This window comes from Pecten maximus, chromosome 18, assembly GCF_902652985.1.
Source record: "Pecten maximus chromosome 18, xPecMax1.1, whole genome shotgun sequence".
Lineage (NCBI taxonomy): Eukaryota > Metazoa > Mollusca > Bivalvia > Pectinida > Pectinidae > Pecten > Pecten maximus.
The window spans coordinates 29,948,837-29,974,894 of NC_047032.1; the positions used below are offsets into that span (position 1 = coordinate 29,948,837).

The 26,058-nt window shown below is 39.3% G+C and overlaps 1 protein-coding gene across 1 annotated transcript in view; it reads right to left on the reverse strand.

The window, feature by feature from the left end:
- Nucleotides 1-26,058, reverse strand: part of LOC117316789 (myosin-16-like) — a 98,240-nt gene that overhangs the window by 62,076 nt on the left and 10,106 nt on the right. Inside the window, exon 2 of the mRNA XM_033871557.1 lies at nt 9,271-9,431. Coding sequence (XP_033727448.1) covers nt 9,271-9,431 — 161 coding nt within the window. The remainder of the gene's footprint in view (nt 1-9,270; nt 9,432-26,058) is intronic.

Genomic DNA, 26,058 nt, shown 5'->3' on the forward strand with positions numbered 1-26,058 from the left:
CGCTGTTTTCACAGCTATATGCTTCGTTATTACATTCCGTATGCACAATGCTTTGTCTGCATGTAGGGAAGCTATTCTCACGGCAGCTGATGTATCAACCAGAGGGTCATTATTTTCATACGAAATAATTCCTTCTGTGCAAATAACAATGTTTCGGGTGAAATGGAACTCCAAACCCAATTACCGTGAATTGACATCAGTGTTTAGACATGAGTTTAGATACTGGAACGTGTGCAGTGTTGATGTTACTTTCAACATGAATTTAGATCCAGCTGGATTTGAGTGTCCCCGCGAAACCACTTAACCAAACCACCGCTTGTCTGTAGATGAAATAGACATTTTCCAATTCGGCCTTGCTCTATATCTTACGAAAGCAGACATCTAGACAAGGAATGGCACCGCGATCACCAGGCAGCATTGTGTGGAAATACTCACAGGCGTTTCCTGAAGGGCCTCGAACAGAACTGATACGAACTCAATAACGCACAGTCTTCAACGATCTACAGGGATTTCAGGTGCCGGTATCCATGGCAACATTAGGTGTTCGACCTCTAGTAATTGGAGTATGACCTTTGACCTGCCATCACAGGTGGCTACTGATGAAGAGAGTTGTGAACAGATTTCGATATCTGACCGGTATACGTCGTTATCTCAGAGAACCCAGAACTGATTGGTTTTGTATGTATATACCCTCCACACACGCCCGGGGGGAGGGATCACCTTTGTAAATCAATATCATGTTGAGGTACAGATTAGCACGTGCTTAACGCGTGCTGGGATACCCTGGGGACACACGAGCCGGAATTACTTAGGCCAGCTAGGCGTTAGTAACGAACTGTTGGTAAAGTGAGTACTCCATTAGATAGGACGTACCTTACCGGCCGATAGAATTAAAACACCACAAAAGTTCGGGATAAAATAGTACCTACAAAAATGTAAGTTCGGGATAAAATAGTACCTACAAAAATGTAAGTTCGGGATAAAATAGCACCTACAAAAAATACAATTCCTCATACTCGTTGATTGATATTAATTTAATACAAAATGAAACAATATCCATAAACACTAGCCACGTAATGTTGTCACTGTGGTCAGATAAACACTGGATACCTATATAACTGTACTGTTGTCACTGTGGTCAGATAAACACTGGATACCTATATAACTGTACTGTTGTCACTGTGGTCAGATAAACACTGGATACCTATATAACTGTACTGTTGTCACTGTGGTCAGATAAACACTGGATACCTATATAACTGTACTGTTGTCACTGTGGTCAGATAAACACTGGATACCTATATAACTGTACTGTTGTCACTGTGGTCAGATAAACACTGGATACCTATATAACCGTACTGTTGTCACTGTTGTCAGATAAACACTGGATACCTATATAACCGTACTGTTGTCACTGTGGTCAGATAAACACTGGATACCTATATAACTGTACTGTTGTCACTGTGGTCAGATAAACACTGGATACCTATATAACTGTACTGTTGTCACTGTGGTCAGATAAACACTGGATACCTATATAACTGTACTGTTGTCACTGTGGTCAGATAAACACTGGATACCTATATAACTGTACTGTTGTCACTGTGGTCAGATAAACACTGGATACCTATATAACTGTACTGTTGTCACTGTGGTCAGATAAACACTGGATACCTATATAACCGTACTGTTGTCACTGTTGTCAGATAAACACTGGATACCTATATAACCGTACTGTTGTCACTGTGGTCAGATAAACACTGGATACCTATATAACTGTACTGTTGTCACTGTGGTCAGATAAACACTGGATACCTATATAACTGTACTGTTGTCACTGTGGTCAGATAAACACTGGATACCTATATAACTGTACTGTTGTCACTGTGGTCAGATAAACACTGGATACCTATATAACTGTACTGTTGTCACTGTACATGAAGTTATTACCATGTAGGACGATGCCAATCGTTCTAATTACATCTGCATTTCGTCGTATATGTAAATGTCGTTTATGAAGGACCAGGTCACAACAATAAATACCTTCGGAACTTATCCAGTCTAATTTATAGTAATCAAGCGTCTGGTCAAACGAGACCAAGTATACATAGAAACAAGAGGCCCATGGGGCCTGTTTCGCTCACCTGGTTGGATTTGACCAAACGTCAAAATAATTTTCATTAATAGCTTTATTTGTCAATCTCGAACAATGCTACATGTATATATGGTTATAGTTTTGGGATCTCAATTGCTTTAAAGAAATAACCCAGAAATGAAATCCAGACTCTCTAAGGATATTAAAAGGATTGTTTTTAGAATGCATTTAAAGAAACTAAGTCCCTTGGGGTGGGGAAAGACCCTACTAATATATCAGGATTGTGTTTATCCCTTAACGTCCTGCGAAGCTATACATGGTTCAAGAGTCAAGAGTCAAGACATTTTGTTTAAAGTCAAATATTATAAAACAAGACAACATTAGCACTGTAGTGCTATTCTTGCGACAAACAATAGTAAAATTAATATGATCACAGAACATGCATAAATTGTTACACATTTAAATATGTAGATCTATCACAGTTTCATATTAATACTAAATTAATCGTTTAATAATGGACTCTTGTAACTCTCACAGGCGTCGTGAAAGAATAAATTAAAACACTATCAAAGTGTAATGTACATATATGCTAACATAGCACACAATAAAAATTGACATAGTATACACAAATATAGTGTGTATTAAGAGAGACTAGACCTGTCGGTCAGAAAAATTAAAGCTGAAATTTATAAGTTTATTACATACATGGTTATGGGATGGATATCTCAACAGTTTGAAAAATAAAACCAAGACACTACTGGTAAATCCACTTTTTAAAATCACAATATGGGGAAAATGTTGTGATAGGGATTATAGTCTATTTCAAAGTAGTTCACCTTTTTTTTACCTGTGATTTACCTGTGATTTTCACCTGTGTTACCTGTGCTACATGGCTCATACCTATAAGGAACTATAAGATATAAGTAGCTACATGTATAATTTTATGCAGTACTTTATATAGGAAAAAATACACATTGATTACAGTATTATTATTTTGTTGTTATTTATGAGGCGCAATGTACCTGTTTATAAGTATTTATATTTAAATATACAGTACTTTATATGAAAAAAAAAAATTGTTTAAAAGCTATTAATGTTTAATATTAAAAGTAATAAGATGTATTTTCATTTGATGTTGTACAATTCAAAATTTATGTCAGCATTTAAATTTCGTTTACCTATCTACTATCTATGTTTATGTAAAGAGAATTCCGGTCGTTATCCAAGCTGATGTTAATTAAATTCACGAATAAATGATAAAATTAAAAAAAAATACTATAACTTAGTGTTATTTTCCCCACTTCTCGGGTACATAAATATACCTCTCTTTTTGCCCACTTTTTAGCACAGGTAAATCATACAGGTAAACACAGGTAAAATTATTATGGAACTGACTATAATTGGTTTTCCATTGTTCTCCTATGTATACACTTTTCTTTGTTCTAAAAAAAGTGGGCAAATGGAGAACACACCTTTATGACTAGTAGCGATTTAAAGCAAATGTTGACGGACGACGGACGGACGGACGCCACGCCATGGCATAAGCTCACCGGACCTTCGGTCCAGGTGAGCTAAAATACCAGAAGTGGTTATATGTACGTGTGTAGCAACCAGGCGGTGCCTTTTTATAAACCGAGTGTATACAACTTATCTTTCATGTATAATGTTGTATAGTATGGAGGGGTTACATATTATATAGAGACATCGATATGACGCCAAACTCGTGCGGTGATAACAAGAAATGATATATTCGCTCAAGTTATTTTAACGAGAGTTTCCAATCGTGTTATATCAATGTAGCAGAACATTTTCTTGTGTCTTGGAAAGACATCTGCATAATTCAAAAATTACGTGTAATCCTGTTTTTCAATCCAGTTTTCGATAACCTACAAAACTAACTATGAGCGGCCCCATTTGGACCCAAAACACCCAGTACTCAACGTCTTCAAGAGGATACTCCCGTTAATGGGCTTCACGCGGAGTAATGGTAGACTTCAACATCGGGAATATTTGGGGGGAGGGAGGGGGATGGGGGATCCTCAACTACCACTCGATGTATTACTGTACTTATGTATGGCACACGTCCAATGTAGCCTTGGTTGAGGAAGCCACGACGAGGTACCTAGGTGAACGTTTTGACACACTATCCAACTTTAAAGTTAATCGAATATTTTGGTAAAGTATGCTAAGTAATCATAAAGTACAAATTTAAAAAGAACATATCAGACGTGAGCTACGTGTGTGTATGTTAGAGATGTTCAATGATAGGGAGCGTGGAACGATTCCTTCGTGTCGCGTACACACGGGAAGTAAGTCTGACTGAGATACTGTAAACTTGTATATTTCAGCGACACTCCTATTTTAGCGATTTTCGCGCTGAGAACATTGAGATAAATTACACGACTTTTTTTAGACAACAGTGAGGATGCGCCAATTCTTCTTTATGCTGATCGTTATAAATTGATGATTGAAGCGTATTTTATGTCGGAACAGTCAAACAGATGAGAGACATTTTCTTACAACTTTCAAGCTATTCCCCACAACATATAAATTGCATTTTCATCACGTTACATATACAATCCGCGTATATTCTAACTCTAAAATGTAGCAATGCACGAAAAAAAGAATTCGATAAAATGAAAGCGCTTGCGGCATACTGATGAACTCTCTCACAACTTCTTGGTTTACAGATAAACGCAAACATTTGTTTATTCACAAATATCGGATGCTTCTTGCTTAACTTTTTATTCTAACAAATAATACACGCCGACATCTGATTCGCACCATCATTGTTTGTCAACGAATTAGTGACTGTTTCTCACTACACTGTGGCCCCGGTACAGAACATTGAGCAGGACGGCTACACAAGGTGGAAGGCATTTCACGAGATCAAGAACATCCGCCACCTCATTTGAAATAGAGCACCTGCCAAATGTCTTTTACGCTAGTCTTCGATATCACTCAAATCTCGTCTATGTGTATACACGTATGTGAAAGCTACCTGCCGCCATCCGTCGTTCACGGCCGTATAATATATACCAGATCAGTAGCTTCTCCAGTAGTGACGTCATATAATAAGATATTTCACTACATGACAGGAGTTGGCATGCCAATGTGTACATGTATTTTACCTTGCTGAGCAGAAAATAGCGTAACCAGCAATCGGAGCACGTCGGGAATATTCGCAAAAGCGTTTAATCGCAGGTCAATCGGAATCCCTCGTCATTTTCTACGTTCGCAATCGGAACCCCTCGTAATTTTCTCCAATCACCTGGACCCATCATTTTCATGTGTATTCATACACTTACCTCCGAGCCTACGTTCGCAGACGGAGGCGAGGTGTTCCGATTGCCTACGTTCGCAGACGGAGGCGAGGTGTTCCGATTGGTCGCAGGTGAACAGAAGCATCAGTTAAATCTGAAATACATTTTGTATGCTTCGAATTCTTCAATATTGAAATATGTCGTTAAAAACTATTCCAACTTGTAAACGTAGCTCTAACTGAAATTGATATAACGATGGCAGGATCTTAACATAGTCCTAAAGGAAAAGGCCCGATTTACACTGCGTCGTAAGGGTAAGCAACTTCTGCATCATCGATGACAGCCGCAATGCAAGTGTATGCACAATCTGGGAAATGTCAGGTTTTCAAAATGAGAATTGGGGAAATGATCATGGAACCACCAGGTATATCAACAACCACAGAACTAGGGTAGTCACAACGGAACCACCAGGTATATCAACAACCACAGAACTAGGGTAGTGACAACAAAACCACCAGGTATATCAACAACCACAGAACTAGGGTAGTGATCACGGAACCACCAGGTATATCAACAACCACAGAACTAGGGTAGTGACAACAGAACCACCAGGTATATCAACAACCACAGAACTAGGGTAGTGACAACAGAACCACCAGGTATATCAACAACCACAGAACTAGGGTGGTGACAAAGGAACCACCAGGTATATCAACAACCACAGAACTAGGGTAGTGACAACAGAACCACCAGGTATATCAACAACCACAGAACTGGGGTAGTGATCACGGAACCACCAGGTATATCAACAACCACAGAACTAGGATAGTGACAACGGAACCACCAGGTATACATTGTATCAACAACCACAGAACTAGGGTAGTCACAACGGAACCACCAGGTATATCAACAAAATGAAGGTTATAATAGACGGATCAAATGAATGTTAATTGACTTTAAACAATGACACGTCAATATGGTCCGCTTCCGTTTTCATTTCATTCCGTGTTCCGAATCACGGTGTACAGTACTTTAGTTGCCATGTTCTTTAAGGCATAATCGTTTTGGCAGACTCACGGATAATACTGCTCAATGTTTCTCAATTTTTTAAAAAGAAATTTTGAAAATTTCTTCGCTATGCTTTAGACATGTACCTTCCATTTGAGTATCAAATTTAAAATCCGAAATATTTTAAACACAAAATCGACTGTTTATCACTTCCCCGCCCCGATCAATCCTATCCAAAAATATATGCTTAAGATAAACACAAAATTGTGTATCCATGGCAACGGCAGGGTACCTTCTTCCTATAGATTCTGGTAAGGATTTCAGCAGCTGGACCCCACCTGTTTCGCACCTGTCCAGGTAGCTAATTACAACCGCAAGGTACAACATTCTCGTGAAATAGATTCGTTTATGGAAACCTGGTGTTGCTGAAGGTGTCTAATTTACGTCATATAAACAGTTTTTACAGAAATTGGGCCCATTCTCACAGCATTTTCTGTGTATCTATCACATAACCTTCGTCCGTAATCATTCCACTAATGAATGTGTCAAAAATCTCCAGATTACAATCCTTAGATTACAAATATACTTCCTTTATGATCACGCGAGAATAATGTAATCAAATGTTGTCAAGCATAATGAGATATCTGTTATCTATACTTGAAAATGGAGCTTTTTATGAAATGAAGCTGAATATATGTACGGTGCCAAACATCCGAAAAAATCGGCGGTAAAAGTTAGTTCTCCATCAATTACTGTGCCACATAGTTTTCACGTTGAAGGTTTCGAGCAAATGTCTTGTCAAGAAAACAGATTACATGTCTTGTGTGAGTTAACACGGTAATAAGTCTAAAAGGGATCATCGTATATAATCAGTGTCGAAAACGAATTCAATTTTAAGTACATTCTATGAATGAATGAATGAATGAATGAATGAAGAAGGGTGAATGATTTACCAAAAACCATTAAACCATAATAAACAGAAAAAGTAGCATTTCAATGATATACCGGTACATTTATATCATTATAAAAGCTCTTCTACAAGAATTAATTCTTTATTCATTATCATAGACACAGTGGGTGTGACGCTCATATAACATGAGTTGGAATATTTATTCAATTATGAATAAAAAAAATAGATATATAAATAAATAGGTACATAATAAAATTAATAACAATCAATTAATAAATTCATTTATATATTTTTTTCATTCAATTGTAGCAACGCCTGGTGACGTTAGCATTACAGTGTAACCATTAGGTGACAATACTGTAACAATATACAACCTTAAAAAATGTCAGACGGCACCCATACCCCTATGAATGTCATGACCCCATTGCTAACGTCATTGCTATTGTGAAATCATTATCATTGTATTTGCGTTTTATTGAATTTCCATACGTTCAGATGGAATTACTCAAATCAGTTAATTGCGAAAGTCGGCACATAAGCACTGCGAAAAGTCAATGAGATACAGACAAAAGTTTCATTTCCAAGAATGTTCCAAATGCTAAAATCTTTAAAAGCAATAACTTAAAGACGATAACAAATTCTACGGGAACATTCGGTGTCGCCTCGAAGACATTATAAGGGACCAACCAACCAATTGTTTTTCCACAGACTTCAGTGTTAATGTTTTGGAGTTTTGGAGTTAAAATTCTTGAATTCAATTTGGCCATTATGATTTACAAAAAAAATGTATAACGAAAGTTTAGGGTTTCTTATAACACTTAAACAAAAAATAAACTCAAACTTCGGGTAATTTTTTCAAGGGTAGCCATTTTGAAATTGGGTGAATTCCGCATTAAAAATTCAAAAAATCTGAAATTATCACCTATTAAATATTATGATCTGAACTTCTGAATAAAAACCCAAAACTCACCAAATTTTATCAGCATTACCTAAGGATAGTTACCTATCAGGCTACATATCTATTTTGGAACTTCATAATATATTGGCCAATCAGTGGCTGCCAATCATTTTATCCCTGGCTCAGCCTTCTATACACAGGGCAAGTTTCAAAAGTATCATTTTCAATTTGTTGGTTTTTCCCTATAAAACTTCCAGATCCAACTTAGGCAAAATGTTAAATAGTTTTGTAATGATAAATGAAATGGAAACCCGCTATCTCATAACTTTGAGAAGGTTCTGACTTCGGCTATAATCAGTGACGTTAAAAACCCTATTATTCGACGATTCGTAACCTTTGTTTGTAACCAAAACGTTCAACGTCTATGTAGAGTTCCGGTTTGATTTTCATACAAGTCCATGAGACGGTAATTGGACGATACAGAAGTTCCACACAGCCCGAGTTTGTCAGTAGCCTTAGGGATAACAACTGTTTTTCTGGAATCATGCCACAGAGTTTGTTATGTAAATAAAAGTGAATTCGGGAGGAGATTTCAGTGTTTGTTTACCGTTGGAAGAAATAGCCGTACGTTTGTTGTTTAAACAAGCAGTTTTGGACTAATAATACAATACACTCAAGCCAATAGTAAAAAGCTCTCAATGTTCTACTGTCCTGTTAAACGTAAATAATTATCAACAAATACTAATTCAATATTGTGTTTATTATCTATTTTCTTATTACTAACTATTTGTTTGGAACACCAATGATTTGCTTGTAGACATGCAGTTTTCTTATTTTTTTACGGCGATCGTTTTCATTCTCATCGCCATTTTAATTGTGATTTATTTCCGGTCAAATCTCAAAAAAGATTCCCAATTTCGACCACCAGCCTCGATCGGGTCATTCGATTGGCTTATCGGGCCTCAAATATCAGGGCATTAGGGAAGTTTCCTTCTAAAACGGACAGAGATATCCAATTAGTGGACAAACACTAGTGTCGAAAGTGCTAGGTTTGTCAAAATGCATCATCAATCTTAAAACAACAAAAAACACTTACTTCAGCTTTATCCTGGGTCACGTCTAAATCTCTCAGCAGTTCGATTTCCTTTTTCCGGAATTCGTCCTTGAGACTCTGTATAGTGTCTTTAAGACTTCTGACCTCGCCGTACAGTTTAGTCAGTTCCTGATCCTTGACCTTGACCGATCCTGTCAGTTTTTCTGTTGAAATAAACATCAAAACGTAAACATAATTTTATTACATTTGACAAATGATATTTCAATTCACGTATTTTGCTGCAGTTTGATATACTAAAATGTATGCAGATTCATAAGTTTCGTTGTTGTTTTAAAATAGATTAATTCAATAATATTTCATAATCTTTTAACATTAAACAATATTCCAAACAAAATGGGCCTGCATAGCCAAACTGACAAGTCCTAGAAGGACCAAACAGCTGTATGATGTCCCTAAAATCACTGACAAGTCATAGAAGGACGAAACAGTTGTATGATGTCCCTAACATCACTGGCGGGTCCTAGAAAGACCAAACAGCTGTATGATGTCCCTAAAATCACTGACAAGTCATAGAAGGACGAAACAGTTGTATGATGTCCCTAACATCACTGACGGGTCCTAGAAGGATGGAACATTTATATGATGTTCCTAACATCACTGACGGGTCCTAGAAGGACAAACAGCTGTATGATGTCCCTAACATCACTGACGTGTCCTAGAAAGACCAAACAGCTGTATGATGTCCCTAACATCACTGACGTGTCCTAGAAAGACCAAACAGCTGTATGATGTCCCTAACATCACTGACGGGTCCTAGAAGGACCAAACAGCTGTATGATGTCCCTAACATCACTGACGGGTCCTAGAAAGACCAAACAGCTGTATGAAGTCCCTAATATCACTGACAAGTCCTAGAAGGACCAAACAGCTGTATGATGTCCCTAACATCACTGACAAGTCCCTAGAAAGACAAACAGCTGTATAATGTCCCTAACATCACTGACAAGTCCCTAGAAAGACCAAACAGCTGTATGAATGTCCCTAACATCACTGACGTGTCTGTTGTGAAGAAGTATCTTGCTGTCACGTGATTTATTGATATATAGTTTCGTACCTCAATATTTTAAGTTTCACTCCCATTTTGTTCAGGCTACATTGTATAACGTGTTGTCGACCAGACGACTTATTGCCATGACGACGCTGTTGGCACCAAAATACACTTTGTATTACACAGGGGAAATAATCCACAGTCTACTGTCTTCTGATGTACAGTATATATGTCCTTGGAACCCAATAAAGACAGAGGTAAAAGATCCGAAAATAAATTAAAGCTAAAAAGTTTTTTTTTATTGTGGTAGAAGATGACTGTAGACTATAAAAGGGATATTGACACAGTCACCACCTGATACATGTCGTGTCATGACACGTGGATTTCTATTGCTATCTTCTACGTAGCGTGTGTTAAAATTACCTCCCTTAGCAATGTCGTTGATAATAAAATATCACCAATTTTATCTTCATCACCACCTCAGTGATTCGGTAATTCATTTATATGAAATACTTTTCTGGATTTCGTCTCGTGAAAGACGGCGGCAAAAATAACTAAAAACAGAACTACATCATCATGTACATGTATGTAATATACATTATACGCGGTGTTGAAAAGTTAATATAATTTAATTCTTCTTACCACGAACATTTTATTAGCTTAAAATGTTATCAAAACACAATATAGCGGGAATCATATGTCTGTTTCGCCTTGTCAGTATAAGAAAAAAAAAAAAAAAAAAGAAAGAAAGAAAAAAACAGAAAAAACACTTAACCAATGTGATAGTATGGACTGTCCTTTTATAGAGTACAAACCCGATATAAACTTGTGGCATCATTTATAAATCTACCTCCCGGACACTTTTACTCATTTTACAAGCGAAATAAAAAAAATGTTTTAACTTAAAGTATAGACAAGTGTAAATATTGACGCACTGCAAAAGAAATACCAAATTTTGCAAAATCACTTAATCTCAATATTCACCTAAATATAATGTTTTTACCCCCAAATATCGCTCTTCCTGAAAAATGAGAAGAAAATAAATCTAATACGTTACAAAGCGTGTTCCAATTTGAATATAACCAATTTGCAAATGGGAAACGGTTAAAAAAATCACGTAATAAATAGAGTTTTGTTGAGATTCCCATGCTACAATACAACTTTAGCTATTGGTTTAGTTGTATAATACCACAGAAGTTTAAAGTCAGCGGACCATTAATTCCTGATGGTACTGCATACATGAAGAGTTTGTTGAGATGTCCAATATGTGATCTACAGATCTAGCTACATTGTATATACCAAGTTTGACTTACAATGTATACTTTTTGAAACCGAAAATCTTCGAGGTAAACTGGTGTCATTGTCGCCGCCGGACAATTTACACCAAAGCCTCGTTTCTGCGACATTTCCGTCCCCGTTTAGGCAAAACCAACGTTGCTATATGTAACGTTGTTTTTGATTGGCTAAGGACTGCGTAGTGATTTCTCAGAGGAAAGAGCCACAGTCATTTTAATTTATCACGGTAGATTAAATAATATTTGAATATATAGTTTTATGTTAAGAAACCATCATGCAAAAAGTAACTACTTTGTTCATGAACTGTTGGCTTGAGTGTACCTAGGATTTTGATAAACCAATTTAATGTAGTTCAATCCTCAAACATCTTTTTATGACGTATTTTCGTAATTCTCATCGCTACATCATCTTATGATGTCTTCATATGCCGCTCTGTCCTCGCTGTTTAATGTAAATTCATGGCGATTTCGACACCACGCAAGAAATACACTTATAAAATACAGCTAAGGGAGAATTGAAATTGTTAATAATCTTGAACGTAATTTTGATAGTAAATCCAATTACGTTGCAAAACTTCAGTGTCATGTCCGGATCCGTAATTGGTGATATGAAGATTTCGCACGACGCTTTAAATGTAGTACGGGAGAGAGAAGTGATCAGTCTAGTGCTTACGAATCTGAAAACATAAACACACCGCTCTTTCCCCACGTTTTCCTTCGAATGATGTACATAGTTCTAAAATCAAACGAGTATTTAGGATAAGATATAGGCTGATCTTGTGATAAAGAAGACATAACATGAAGATCGCGTGCAAGATAACGCACGAGCATGTCAAGGGCAAAAGTTTAACGTGTATACACGAATACGAAAATGGCTACATCTGAAGTATTCACCAAATGAATGCACTTGCGCTGTATATCATACATCGGTATCAAAAGAAAGAATATAACAGCAAAAATACAACCGACTTAAATCCAACTGATAAATTCGCTCCAAACAAGCAACGTTTACTGGCATACGTAACCACTGTCAGTACGGAAAAGTTTGTCACGTCGCGTCATATAAGCAATGAATAGTGGTATTAATGTTGTTATAGTCGATATGACAGCAAGATGTATGAGGGGGTGGTGGTGGGGGGGGGGGGGGGGGGGGGGGGGGGGGGGGGGGCAAATGCCATGGGAGCCCGGTATCTTGCTGACGTATCGACTATAACAACATTGAACTGTTCAATACGTTATTACATTGTATTGCCATTTTCGTTATATCCTGAGGCACTGGGTGTTATAGGCGTATAGATGCCACTGCCTCTTAGTATTGTGTGAATATAGATGAATGGCGTCAGCAATTGTAACGAATTTTTGGCAAATTCAAAATCTGACAGTGAAAGGGTTATGTGGGTGTTTTTGTTAAGATACATATCTTACATAACCGTTACGTTTTTACTCTGCTTTGATATTATGTCTCAATGGAGTTGTAAATCTGGACACTGTAATGTACAAGGTAAACGTATACCCGAACTGACGGTAATGGTGAAATTCGTGAGCAAAATCTATTTTCGTATCTCCAAAATACGAGGTTATGTACATACCAGATGTTTGCACCAATGCATGACCCGAACATGTAAGTAGATGCACGTCAATTACATGTGCGACCTTGACAATGTTATCTAAATGTCAGTGTTTAACCTACTCTGATACGGTACTACTGGTGTCTACAAGACTCACCAGTCCGTCTCGTCAAATTCGGTGTAATTAATCTTTATAAATGATAAATTAAGTGCGCAATGTGATCTTCAGCTATTAAAATCATTTTTTGAAAGCTTGAGGCGGGCAATCTCAGTAGGTAGGGATAATGTTACGAACACATGTATTGGCCTTATACTGTAGTGACGTACATTGTAGTAGTACGATAAAGTACTTGTAATTAAAAAAAATAAAGTTGATAATAATAATGCTTGTAATTAAAAAAAAATAAAGTTGATAATAATAAAAACAGTCAACAATGAGTACAAAACAGCGAAACAATGACCATTTACCGCAAAATTAGCTTCAAATGTTACTACAACTGCAATCTTCCTTAATATACATATAATAAACGTTTCCCTCTTAACTACGAAAAATAAAAGCGCTGCAAACGTGTATGTAAATACCTAAATCAGTGCAAATCACGAACAATGTAATTCGTTTGGTCCTATAAAGATTTATACCATATAGCCGATTATTTTCGCTGATAAAATCGCGACTTTCATTAAAGACGAAAGAGTTAAATTTCAACAAATACAAATTTCGCGATCTGACTGTAAAATCATATATAATGTTAGTGGATATAGCTCCCGATGTCGAATTACAAACCCTTTAACACGTGGTTAAATTGGTTTCGATGGTTTTTTTTACCTCTTTGAAAAAAAAAAAAAAAAAAACAATCGACGAAACAAATTTTCGCGTCCATGCTAATAACCCTTGAAATAGCAAAATTATCACCCCCGCAGAAATAGCCGGTCATACGGTAGGTATCGTTATCAGAACGCTGCGCGGTTACGTCACTCGCATAATATGACAAACATCAACTGAAATAAACGGTGTTTTAAAACACTTAAACGTACATATCTATAGAATATGTTTACAGTATAGACTCGTGTATCGCTATATCTTTTGCCCATTGGACTATAACACACACACACACACAATCATTTAATGAGTATAAAATGTAATATTAGCTCAAAAAGTATTTGAATCCATGTCATTTTGACGCTCCTTCTCTAGACAATCGTAAGAAGCAAACATCCAGATGACGTGACAGGTTGACGGAGCTGAACATTAAGGGCAATTGCACACATCATTTACGTGTGAGTTACATGTAACTAAAGACGCACGTACGGAATATACCGAGCCTCTCTGTGACCTATTTAAAAGCCGTTGTTCATTATGCTTTCTTTTTATTTCCCCAAACTCTGAAATCAGTACATCTTTTACTGCAAAAATATCCAGAATACACAAAAAGCAGCCGTGTTCAAACGAGTATATATCTCAAGCTGTCATCCGGACCCCACAGAAAACCTGGAAACGTGCACATCAAACAATTCCACTGTCTTGCAGCCGTCAACATTCAAGGCAATGCCGACTTCAGTAGATCAGATAGTTAAACTATTGTCAGTTTTCGGCAGCTCGACTCCGGTCTGACGTTCTCTAACTAAGGTATTCATTTAATCTATTTCGGATGAGTTGGTGAACTTACTACCAGGGGCCATCGTTTATCCCCACACGGAGTAAACTCAGATCTAGGCCTCGGTCGAACCTTGAGTTTGTGTCTAGTGATAATGTCTCATGTAATCTTAAAAAACAGAAATTGTTCAATTATTACATTCGTAGCTGTTGTTCGTTTAAATTTATTTCAGTTTAGATGCAAAAATCATTTAACACCGCTGACCACACCAGAAGCAAGGTCACTTGACGACAGCGCCAACATAACAGCTTAGGTCATTTAAAGCCGGCGTCCACAGAACAAAGGCCGTTTGACGCCGGTGCTAACACAACAGCCAAGGCCATTTGTCACTGGAGCCCATACCACAGCCAATGTCATTTGACGCCGACGCCCACACAAATCCAAAGGTCATTTGACACCGGTGTCCACACCACAAGCAATGTCATTTGACGACGGCGTGGACACAACAAAGGTCATTTGACGATGGCGTCCCGCAACAACCAAGCTCATTTGACACCGGTGTCCACACAACTAGTAATGTCATGTGACGCCGGCGTCCACACAAAAGCCACGGTCACTTGACACTGGCGCCCACACAACAGCCAATGTCATTTGACGCCGACACCCACACAACAGCCAAGGTCACTTGACGCCGGCACCCACACCACAAGCAATGTCATTTGACGACGGCGTGGACACAACATCGTAGGTCATTTAACAGCGGCGTCTACACAACAAAAGTTATTTGACAATGGCGTCTCGCAACAACCAAGTTCATTTGACACCGGTATCCACACCACTAGCAATGTCATTTGTCGTCGGCGCCCACACAAAAGCCACTGTCTTGACTTCGGCGCCCACACAACAGCCAAGGTCATTTGACTTCAGCGCCCACACGACAGCCAAGGTTATTTGACGCCGGCGCCCACACAACAGCCAAGGTCATTTGACTCCGGCGCCCACACAACAGCCAAGGTCATATGACGCCGGCGCCCACACAACAGCCAAGGTCATTTGACGCCGGCGCCCACACAACAGCCAAGGTCATTTGACATCGGCGCTCACACAACAGCCAAGGTCATATGACGCCGGCCTTCACATATAAATGTACAAACATGGAACAATGAGGAACTGTGTTATCATTGTAGTCAGCGAGAAAACTAGCACCTAGGGACACTTGATGTAAGATGTGGGCGATACCGCGTGGACAGGGCATTATAGATTATTGTTTTTGAATAGATGCATGCATAATGCAACAATACTCACAATACTAGAATCTTCATATATTGACTTTATATAACCAGCATACAGTCGTGAGAGTCAATCAATATTTTTTTATTCCCTTTTTATTGATTTAGTTTCATTCTGTACTTTCACCGTAACCTGTAAAATCGATGTCGCTTAAGGCATCGAAAAAAAGGTGAAAATTGTAATACGATCGTGTGTTGAATATCATTATCGCATTATAATGAATATTACAAAATAATAATTTCCACTCTTCAATGAAGGCCACCATTATTTGCCAGGATCCCTATTAAAACTTCTAAAATAATATTTCCCCCGCGACGAAGTATTTCATTTTCAGAAAAAAAAAACATTGTGTTATCCAACCTTCATTGATTTCTAGCGAATCTCTGTATAATGCCGACGATAACTTAACGATTTTCTGGTAAGCCTCTATAAAATATGAGAGACTGATTTCACCTTACAGTGATACCAACTTCAATAAAATAATGAACGTTCATTACTTCCCCTTAAAATCTCGATAAACTTCAAAAATATTTCATGCCATTCAATGAATAAGTTATTTTTATGTTAAACCTTGATAGGGTAATAACTAGTTCATTTTTGTCTCAATACATTACAGGTCACACTTCCGTTTATTCTGATCATGATACGGGCGAAAACAACAATACGATATTGTATATCTTATACAATACCCAAAGTTACATACTTTAAATCCACCGTACAGTGGTTAAAGTACGGCCTAGCTCTACATACCACACGTGGTTAAAGTACGGCCTAGCTCTACATACCACACGTGGTTAAAGTACGGCCTAGCTCTACATACCACACGTGGTTAAAGTACGGCCTAGCTCTACATACCACACGTGGTTAAAGTACGGCCTAGCTCTACATACCACACGTGGTTAAAGTACGGCCTAGCTCTACATACCACACGTGGTTAAAGTACGGCCTAGCTCTACATACCACACGTGGTTAAAGTACGGCCTAGCTCTACATACCACACGTGGTTAAAGTACGGCCTAGCTCTACATACCACACGTGGTTAAAGTACGGCCTAGCTCTACATACCACACGTGGTTAAAGTACGGCCTAGCTCTACATACCACACGTGGTTAAAGTACGGCCTAGCTCTACATACCACACGTGGTTAAAGTACGGCCTAGCTCTACATACCACACGTGGTTAAAGTACGGCCTAGCTCTACATACCACACGTGGTTAAAGTACGGCCTAGCTCTACATACCACACGTGGTTAAAGTACGGCCTAGCTCTACATACCACACGTGGTTAAAGTACGGCCTAGCTCTACATACCACACGTGGTTAAAGTACGGCCTAGCTCTACATACCACACGTGGTTAAAGTACGGCCTAGCTCTACATACCACACGTGGTTAAAGTACGGCCTAGCTCTACATACCACACGTGGTTAAAGTACGGCCTAGCTCAACATACCACACGTGGTTAAAGTACGGCCTAGCTCTACATACCACACGTGGTTAAAGTACGGCCTAGCTCTACATACCACACGTGGTTAAAGTACGGCCTAGCTCTACATACCACACGTGGTTAAAGTACGGCCTAGCTCTACATACCACACGTGGTTAAAGTACGGCCTAGCTCTACATACCACACGTGGTTAAAGTACGGCCTAGCTCTACATACCACACGTGGTTAAAGTACGGCCTAGCTCTACATACCACACGTGGTTAAAGTACGGCCTAGCTCTACATACCACACGTGGTTAAAGTACGGCCTAGCTCTACATACCACACGTGGTTAAAGTACGGCCTAGCTCTACATACCACACGTGGTTAAAGTACGGCCTAGCTCTACATACCACACGTGGTTAAAGTACGGCCTAGCTCTACATACCACACGTGGTTAAAGTACGGCCTAGCTCTACATACCACACGTGGTTAAAGTACGGCCTAGCTCTACATACCACACGTGGTTAAAGTACGGCCTAGCTCTACATACCACACGTGGTTAAAGTACGGCCTAGCTCTACATACCACACGTGGTTAAAGTACGGCCTAGCTCTACATACCACACGTGGTTAAAGTACGGCCTAGCTCTACATACCACACGTGGTTAAAGTACGGCCTAGCTCTACATACCACACGTGGTTAAAGTACGGCCTAGCTCTACATACCACACGTGGTTAAAGTACGGCCTAGCTCTACATACCACACGTGGTTAAAGTACGGCCTAGCTCTACATACCACACGTGGTTAAAGTACGGCCTAGCTCTACATACCACACGTGGTTAAAGTACGGCCTAGCTCTACATACCACACGTGGTTAAAGTACGGCCTAGCTCTACATACCACACGTGGTTAAAGTACGGCCTAGCTCTACATACCACACGTGGTTAAAGTACGGCCTAGCTCTACATACCACACGTGGTTAAAGTACGGCCTAGCTCTACATACCACACGTGGTTAAAGTACGGCCTAGCTCTACATACCACACGTGGTTAAAGTACGGCCTAGCTCTACATACCACACGTGGTTAAAGTACGGCCTAGCTCTACATACCACACGTGGTTAAAGTACGGCCTAGCTCTACATACCACACGTGGTTAAAGTACGGCCTAGCTCTACATACCACACGTGGTTAAAGTACGGCCTAGCTCTACATACCACACGTGGTTAAAGTACGGCCTAGCTCTACATACCACACGTGGTTAAAGTACGGCCTAGCTCTACATACCACACGTGGTTAAAGTACGGCCTAGCTCTACATACCACACGTGGTTAAAGTACGGCCTAGCTCTACATACCACACGTGGTTAAAGTACGGCCTAGCTCTACATACCACACGTGGTTAAAGTACGGCCTAGCTCTACATACCACACGTGGTTAAAGTACGGCCTAGCTCTACATACCACACGTGGTTAAAGTACGGCCTAGCTCTACATACCACACGTGGTTAAAGTACGGCCTAGCTCTACATACCACACGTGGTTAAAGTACGGCCTAGCTCTACATACCACACGTGGTTAAAGTACGGCCTAGCTCTACATACCACACGTGGTTAAAGTACGGCCTAGCTCTACATACCACACGTGGTTAAAGTACGGCCTAGCTCTACATACCACACGTGGTTAAAGTACGGCCTAGCTCTACATACCACACGTGGTTAAAGTACGGCCTAGCTCTACATACCACACGTGGTTAAAGTACGGCCTAGCTCTACATACCACACGTGGTTAAAGTACGGCCTAGCTCTACATACCACACGTGGTTAAAGTACGGCCTAGCTCTACATACCACACGTGGTTAAAGTACGGCCTAGCTCTACATACCACACGTGGTTAAAGTACGGCCTAGCTCTACATACCACACGTGGTTAAAGTACGGCCTAGCTCTACATACCACACGTGGTTAAAGTACGGCCTAGCTCTACATACCACACGTGGTTAAAGTACGGCCTAGCTCTACATACCACACGTGGTTAAAGTACGGCCTAGCTCTACATACCACACGTGGTTAAAGTACGGCCTAGCTCTACATACCACACGTGGTTAAAGTACGGCCTAGCTCTACATACCACACGTGGTTAAAGTACGGCCTAGCTCTACATACCACACGTGGTTAAAGTACGGCCTAGCTCTACATACCACACGTGGTTAAAGTACGGCCTAGCTCTACATACCACACGTGGTTAAAGTACGGCCTAGCTCTACATACCACACGTGGTTAAAGTACGGCCTAGCTCTACATACCACACGTGGTTAAAGTACGGCCTAGCTCTACATACCACACGTGGTTAAAGTACGGCCTAGCTCTACATACCACACGTGGTTAAAGTACGGCCTAGCTCTACATACCACACGTGGTTAAAGTACGGCCTAGCTCTACATACCACACGTGGTTAAAGTACGGCCTAGCTCTACATACCACACGTGGTTAAAGTACGGCCTAGCTCTACATACCACACGTGGTTAAAGTACGGCCTAGCTCTACATACCACACGTGGTTAAAGTACGGCCTAGCTCTACATACCACACGTGGTTAAAGTACGGCCTAGCTCTACATACCACACGTGGTTAAAGTACGGCCTAGCTCTACATACCACACGTGGTTAAAGTACGGCCTAGCTCTACATACCACACGTGGTTAAAGTACGGCCTAGCTCTACATACCACACGTGGTTAAAGTACGGCCTAGCTCTACATACCACACGTGGTTAAAGTACGGCCTAGCTCTACATACCACACGTGGTTAAAGTACGGCCTAGCTCTACATACCACAGTGGTTAAAGTACGGCCTAGCTCTAACATACCACACGTGGTTAAAGTACGGCCTAGCTCTACATACCACACGTGGTTAAAGTACGGCCTAGCTCTACATACCACACGTGGTTAAAGTACGGCCTAGCTCTACATACCACACGTGGTTAAAGTACGGCCTAGCTCTACATACCACACGTGGTTAAAGTACGGCCTAGCTCTACATACCACACGTGGTTAAAGTACGGCCTAGCTCTACATACCACACGTGGTTAAAGTACGGCCTAGCTCTACATACCACACGTGGTTAAAGTACGGCCTAGCTCTACATACCACACGTGGTTAAAGTACGGCCTAGCTCTACATACCACACGTGGTTAAAGTACGGCCTAGCTCTACATACCACACGTGGTTAAAGTACGGCCTAGCTCTACATACCACACGTGGTTAAAGTACGGCCTAGCTCTACATACCACACGTGGTTAAAGTACGGCCTAGCTCAATGTACCATCGAAGGTTAAAGTATTGCCCAAATTAACGAAAATCAAACGATATTGATTCACGTAGCATTTCGAGGTAAATATAACTTGGCTTAAGATTAAAAAAGAAAATAAATGAAAATCAAATATAAACATTTCTAAAAATGCACTTATTTGTGAAGGTGACAATGCTTGTAGGAATCTCTCCGTCTCTGGTAAGGTGACGTCAGTTTAAAGTACAATCAGATCAAGAACACGTGGGAACTTCACCTGTGAACACTTCGTTTGTACTTTAACCGTGTAGCTCGGGCTGATTCAAAGAGACATTAAACGTCGCCCTCGCCCCTATATCCATACAACTTCCAAAACCTGTTATGTATAGTCGAACTGTAAACAAGCGTCCCTTACGTCCTATCATCTTCAGTAATTCCTAAACTTGTCTCATAAATGAATCGTAAACAAACATCTCTTTTTTCATTATCAACGGGGATTCCAAATATTGTTTTACAGAATTTTATATACTGATCCTCAATCGAATAAAAACGATATTCATATCCAACCTTAGTTAAAAGGCTAATTCATCAATTGATTTCCTTATTTATTTATTAATGAATAATTATTCTGATGATCACTGATATATTTTGGGTGTACTTGCACGAATACCTGCATTTTGTTTCCCCGACAACGTGGACAAGTTCCGTAGGTTGATTTCAGCCTCATTCTCCTGTTTCTGTAATAGTTTGTTAGGTGACCTACGGATAGAGTGCCAGACATGTATTGGTGATGTAAATGGCCCCGGACATGTATTGTTGATACAAATGGCCCTAGACATGTATTGGTGATGTAAATGGTCCCAGACATGTATTGGTGATACGAATGGCCCCAGACATGTATTGGTGATACAAATGGCCGCATACATGTATTGATGATATAAATGGTCCTAGATTTGTGTTTGTGATACAAATTGTCCAAGACATGTATTGGTGATATAAATGGCCCCAGACATGTATTGGTTATACAAATGGCCCCAGACATGTATTGGTAATACACATGGCCCCAGACATTTATTGGTTATACAAATGGCCCCAGACATTTATTGGTTATACAAATGGCCCCAGACATATTTTGGTGATATAAATGGCCCCAGACATGTATTGGTTATACAAATGGCCCCAGACATGTATTGGTGATATAAATGGCCCCAGACATGTATTGGTAATACACATGGCCCCAGACATGTATTATTGATACAAATGGACCCAGACATGAATTGGTTATACAAATTGTCCAAGACATGTATTGGTGATACAAATGGCCCCAGACATGTATTGGTGATACAAATGGCCCCAGACATGTATTGGTGATACAAATGGCCCCAGACATGTATTGTTGATACAAATGGCCCCAGACATGAATTGGTTATACAAATGGCCCCAGACATGTATTGTTGATACAAATGGCCCCAGACATGTATTGGTTATACAAATGGCCCCAGACATGTATTGGTGATAAAAATTCTCCAAGACATGTAATGATAACACACATGGCCCCAGACATGTATTGATAAGACATAGCTGAGACACGGCCCCAGATATGTATTGGTAAAATATATACAACTTAAACCAAAACATTTATTGGTGAGACACGTGCCCCAGAAATGAATTTGTGGGACACATGACCCCGGATATATAGGTATATACAGTGTATATATATGTAACACAAAGGACCCAAGGTATGTATTATTGAGACATGTGGCTGCAAACATGTATTCGGCAGACAAGCGGATCCCAGCATACAATAACGACAGTTAAAGTGGCTCACGCGGGCACACTGCCATATTGAATGCACAAAGAAGAACTTCCATGGTATAGTGGCGAAACACCGATAAAAATACATGATAAAAAGTTTATTTTCAGTCTCATTTTAGAAACTCTTAGCATTCCTTTCTATCGTCGAGGTTAATTTAACATGCCGAGTTGTTACAGCTTTTAAACATTTAAAGTTATATACGTATATTTCATACTTGAATTTCAAAAGCAAGGCTCGTCCGAGACTTATTCTTTTGTTCAAAGTTCAGTTTAAACGAATTTTTCTATTTATTTAATTTTGGCTAAAATAAATAGATGTTCTTGAACAGGACTCTACGTTTACTTGACCTACTTTTCCCCGCTATGTTTATTTAATTTGATATATTTATTTATGTTTTACAAATATTCTTTTTTTGTTTTGAAAGTTTAACCAACGGAATTCAATCGTGAAACAACATACTTTCCTTGTTTGTGAAATTTCATTTCAAGCAGACGTAGGAAACATAGATAAGTTGAACACCATTTTTCGACTAAGTTTTGAGTATCAATATAAGAACATGTGTCCAAGGGACACGAACAAACACACAAATTGTTGACAGGAAAGAAAAATATGAAAACCTTAAGTTTTGCCACGGAGTTCGGTATTGGTCTGTAAAAACACCCAATCAGTTTCTCAGAACTATAAGATAGGTGATACCACAGTATATCTATGTAAGCTATAGTCCCAAATCTTCTACTAACTGAAAAAAAATACACAGCGTATCTAATTATTGTCAATATATCAATCGAGAGACTTAAAAACTTGCCTCTGGATGTGTGTTTATATATAGCGTATTGTGTTTATCTCACCAAGACAAGAGATATGTTATAACACATTTCACATGTGTCAAAATTCATTTAAGCATTGGTGTCAAGTTTTTTCATACCCCTATGAAACTAAAAAATAATTGACATCAACGCTTATAATTAATTTTTGAAAATGATTTTCTAATTTAAAACATGTTTTATGTACAATTTTACTGGTTTTAAATGGGATTCTTTTTCTCAAATCAATACGCAACGTCAATTGTCGTATTGTGACATCACATTTTTCGCGCCATTCTCGGATTTGTTTTTCATAGTGGTATATTTACATTTGCTCTGCATTTTCCCATTGACACAATGCTAAGAGGCAGTTGCCACCATACGCCTATAACACCCAGTGCCTCAGGCTATAACACCCAGTGGGTCATGTGACATTAAAAAAGGTTGGATTTTTGTTTGTTGGTTCAGTTTTTTTCAAAGTTGACGGAAATGGTAAGACAATGTAAATATAAGTATTGAACAGTGGTTTTAATGTTGTTATAGTCGATATGGCAGCAATATGTATGGTGGGGAACCCTAACGGGTTAACGGGTTCCCATGCCATTTGCCCACCATACATCTTGCTGCCATATCGATAATAACAACATTAAAACTGCTGTTCTTTGCTTAAATGAAAACAAAATCCCAACCAATCAGAAAGCCGCAAACAATGGAAAATTAATTGTATGCGTTTGTACTCCGCCATATTCCAAGTCACAGTAGGTGTCATACGTCAACAGAGGACCATACAATCGGAACCCCTCGTAATTTTCTTCGAAACAATTTGCACACGCTCTTTCCGGATTCCGCAGTTGCTAGGCTCCACCCCCCCCCCCCCCCCCCCCCCCCCCCCCCCCCCCCCCTCTTAAGTCATTGTAATGGATAAATGTAGTATGTGCCGGGTGCTGTTTTCAACCAATCAACACAGCTTTATCGACATGGGGAAGAGTTAATATGTCAACAATACATATGTCGACTATTGTCGACAACGGGGATGAGGGAGCACATGTTCCGTCGAATATTATTCATAACGGTACGGGATGTGCTGAACGAAAGTCATGATCGGTCGACATATAAAACCACCAATACTGGACATAAGGAAACTGTATACACTGACACGAATTGAAAATAGTGACACGTGTGAACTAGTTGAGGAAAGTAATTCAAATATGTTCTTCAACTTCATCAAATGCACCCGCCAAACAAATCTAGGTCAAAGTCGTATTATGTAACTACAAATTATGGTTGATGTAGCCGGTTTTGAAATGCAACCAGCTTTCCTTAAACCCCCAAATCTAGTTCAAAGTCGTATTATGTAACTACAAATTATGGTTTATGTAGCCGGTTTTGATGCAACAACCCCCCGCACTAGTTCGCGCGCATTATATATATATTGTCAATGTACATATTAACAATAACAGTTTTTCAGAAGAAGTTGCAACAATGGTAAGATGCCCAGGTAAGTGGTACGAATTTTCAACTTGCGATCCATATTATACATCTGTATTATGTACTGTATATATGTGACCGGAGGTCGGGGAGCTTTGCCAAGTACCTGTGTGTAGGCCCACAGTCTACACTTAAAGCCAAAAAGAATTCAAACTGATAAAATAGATTATACATATCATTTATAAGCAATTTAGTGTATATTTATTTTGGAGCACACTGTCGATTTGATTAAGAAGCTTGTGAACACTAGACTTCTGTGGGAGGGGTTTGTTATCTACACGGGATGTACTAGAGATACCTTTCTAAATAGCAGGTGCCCGAAGTTTCTTCTCGTCTTCACAAAAACATAAACTTGTTGAATGCAAAGTTGACGGCAACATTTCAATGTATGGCGTTTCACGTGGTCGATTTTGAATGAGATGACGTAAGAGATATGTGTGCATCTTAGCAACATCAACTGAGTTTAAACAAACAATATTTTTTTTTTTTTAAATCAAAAAAATCCGGAATGCGTCCTCTCTGATTTGGAGTTGGAGTCTATCTATTTGACCTACTGTATAGTATAAGTTATGTACGTGCAGATATGACCCACATGATATGGAATCTATTTCAGCATGGAAGTACTTCTTAACAAGTTTACTCAATGGTGCAGGCGCTACGTGACCTGTTACAACTGTCTTTGTAGAACCTTATCTAAGATAATTTGAATGATGAAAGATAGGGAAGAGATAGGGTGAGGTTGGGTGGTGTAGGGGTGGGTGGGGTAGGGGTGGGGTAGGGTGGGGTAGGGGTTGCATGTCGAGTATAATGTCTTTTTTTTACCTATGACATACCGGGTATCCCCATTATAAGAAAGATAGGTACTGCTGTTTTGAATCATGACCTTACTTACATTTAAAACTGTTGTGTGGAGTTTTCATGTGGTCTAAGTGTTCGAAACCCATGTGGGGTAGTTGCCTGGTACTGACCGTAATATTTGGTTTCTGCCCGATCCTGCCCGATCCTGTAAATAGTCTAACCCGTAAGTCGGTGTTTTTTCTCCGGACTTCCACCTCTAAAACCAGGCACGTCCTTAAAATGACCCTGGCTGTTAATAGGACGTTAAATAAAATAAACCAAACTAATCCATTGTTTAAGTGATGATCAGATTAATTTATATAAAGCAATAAATTCATACCTTAACTTCAAACAAAAAAGCCCGATGATAAAAACTGTTTAAAAGC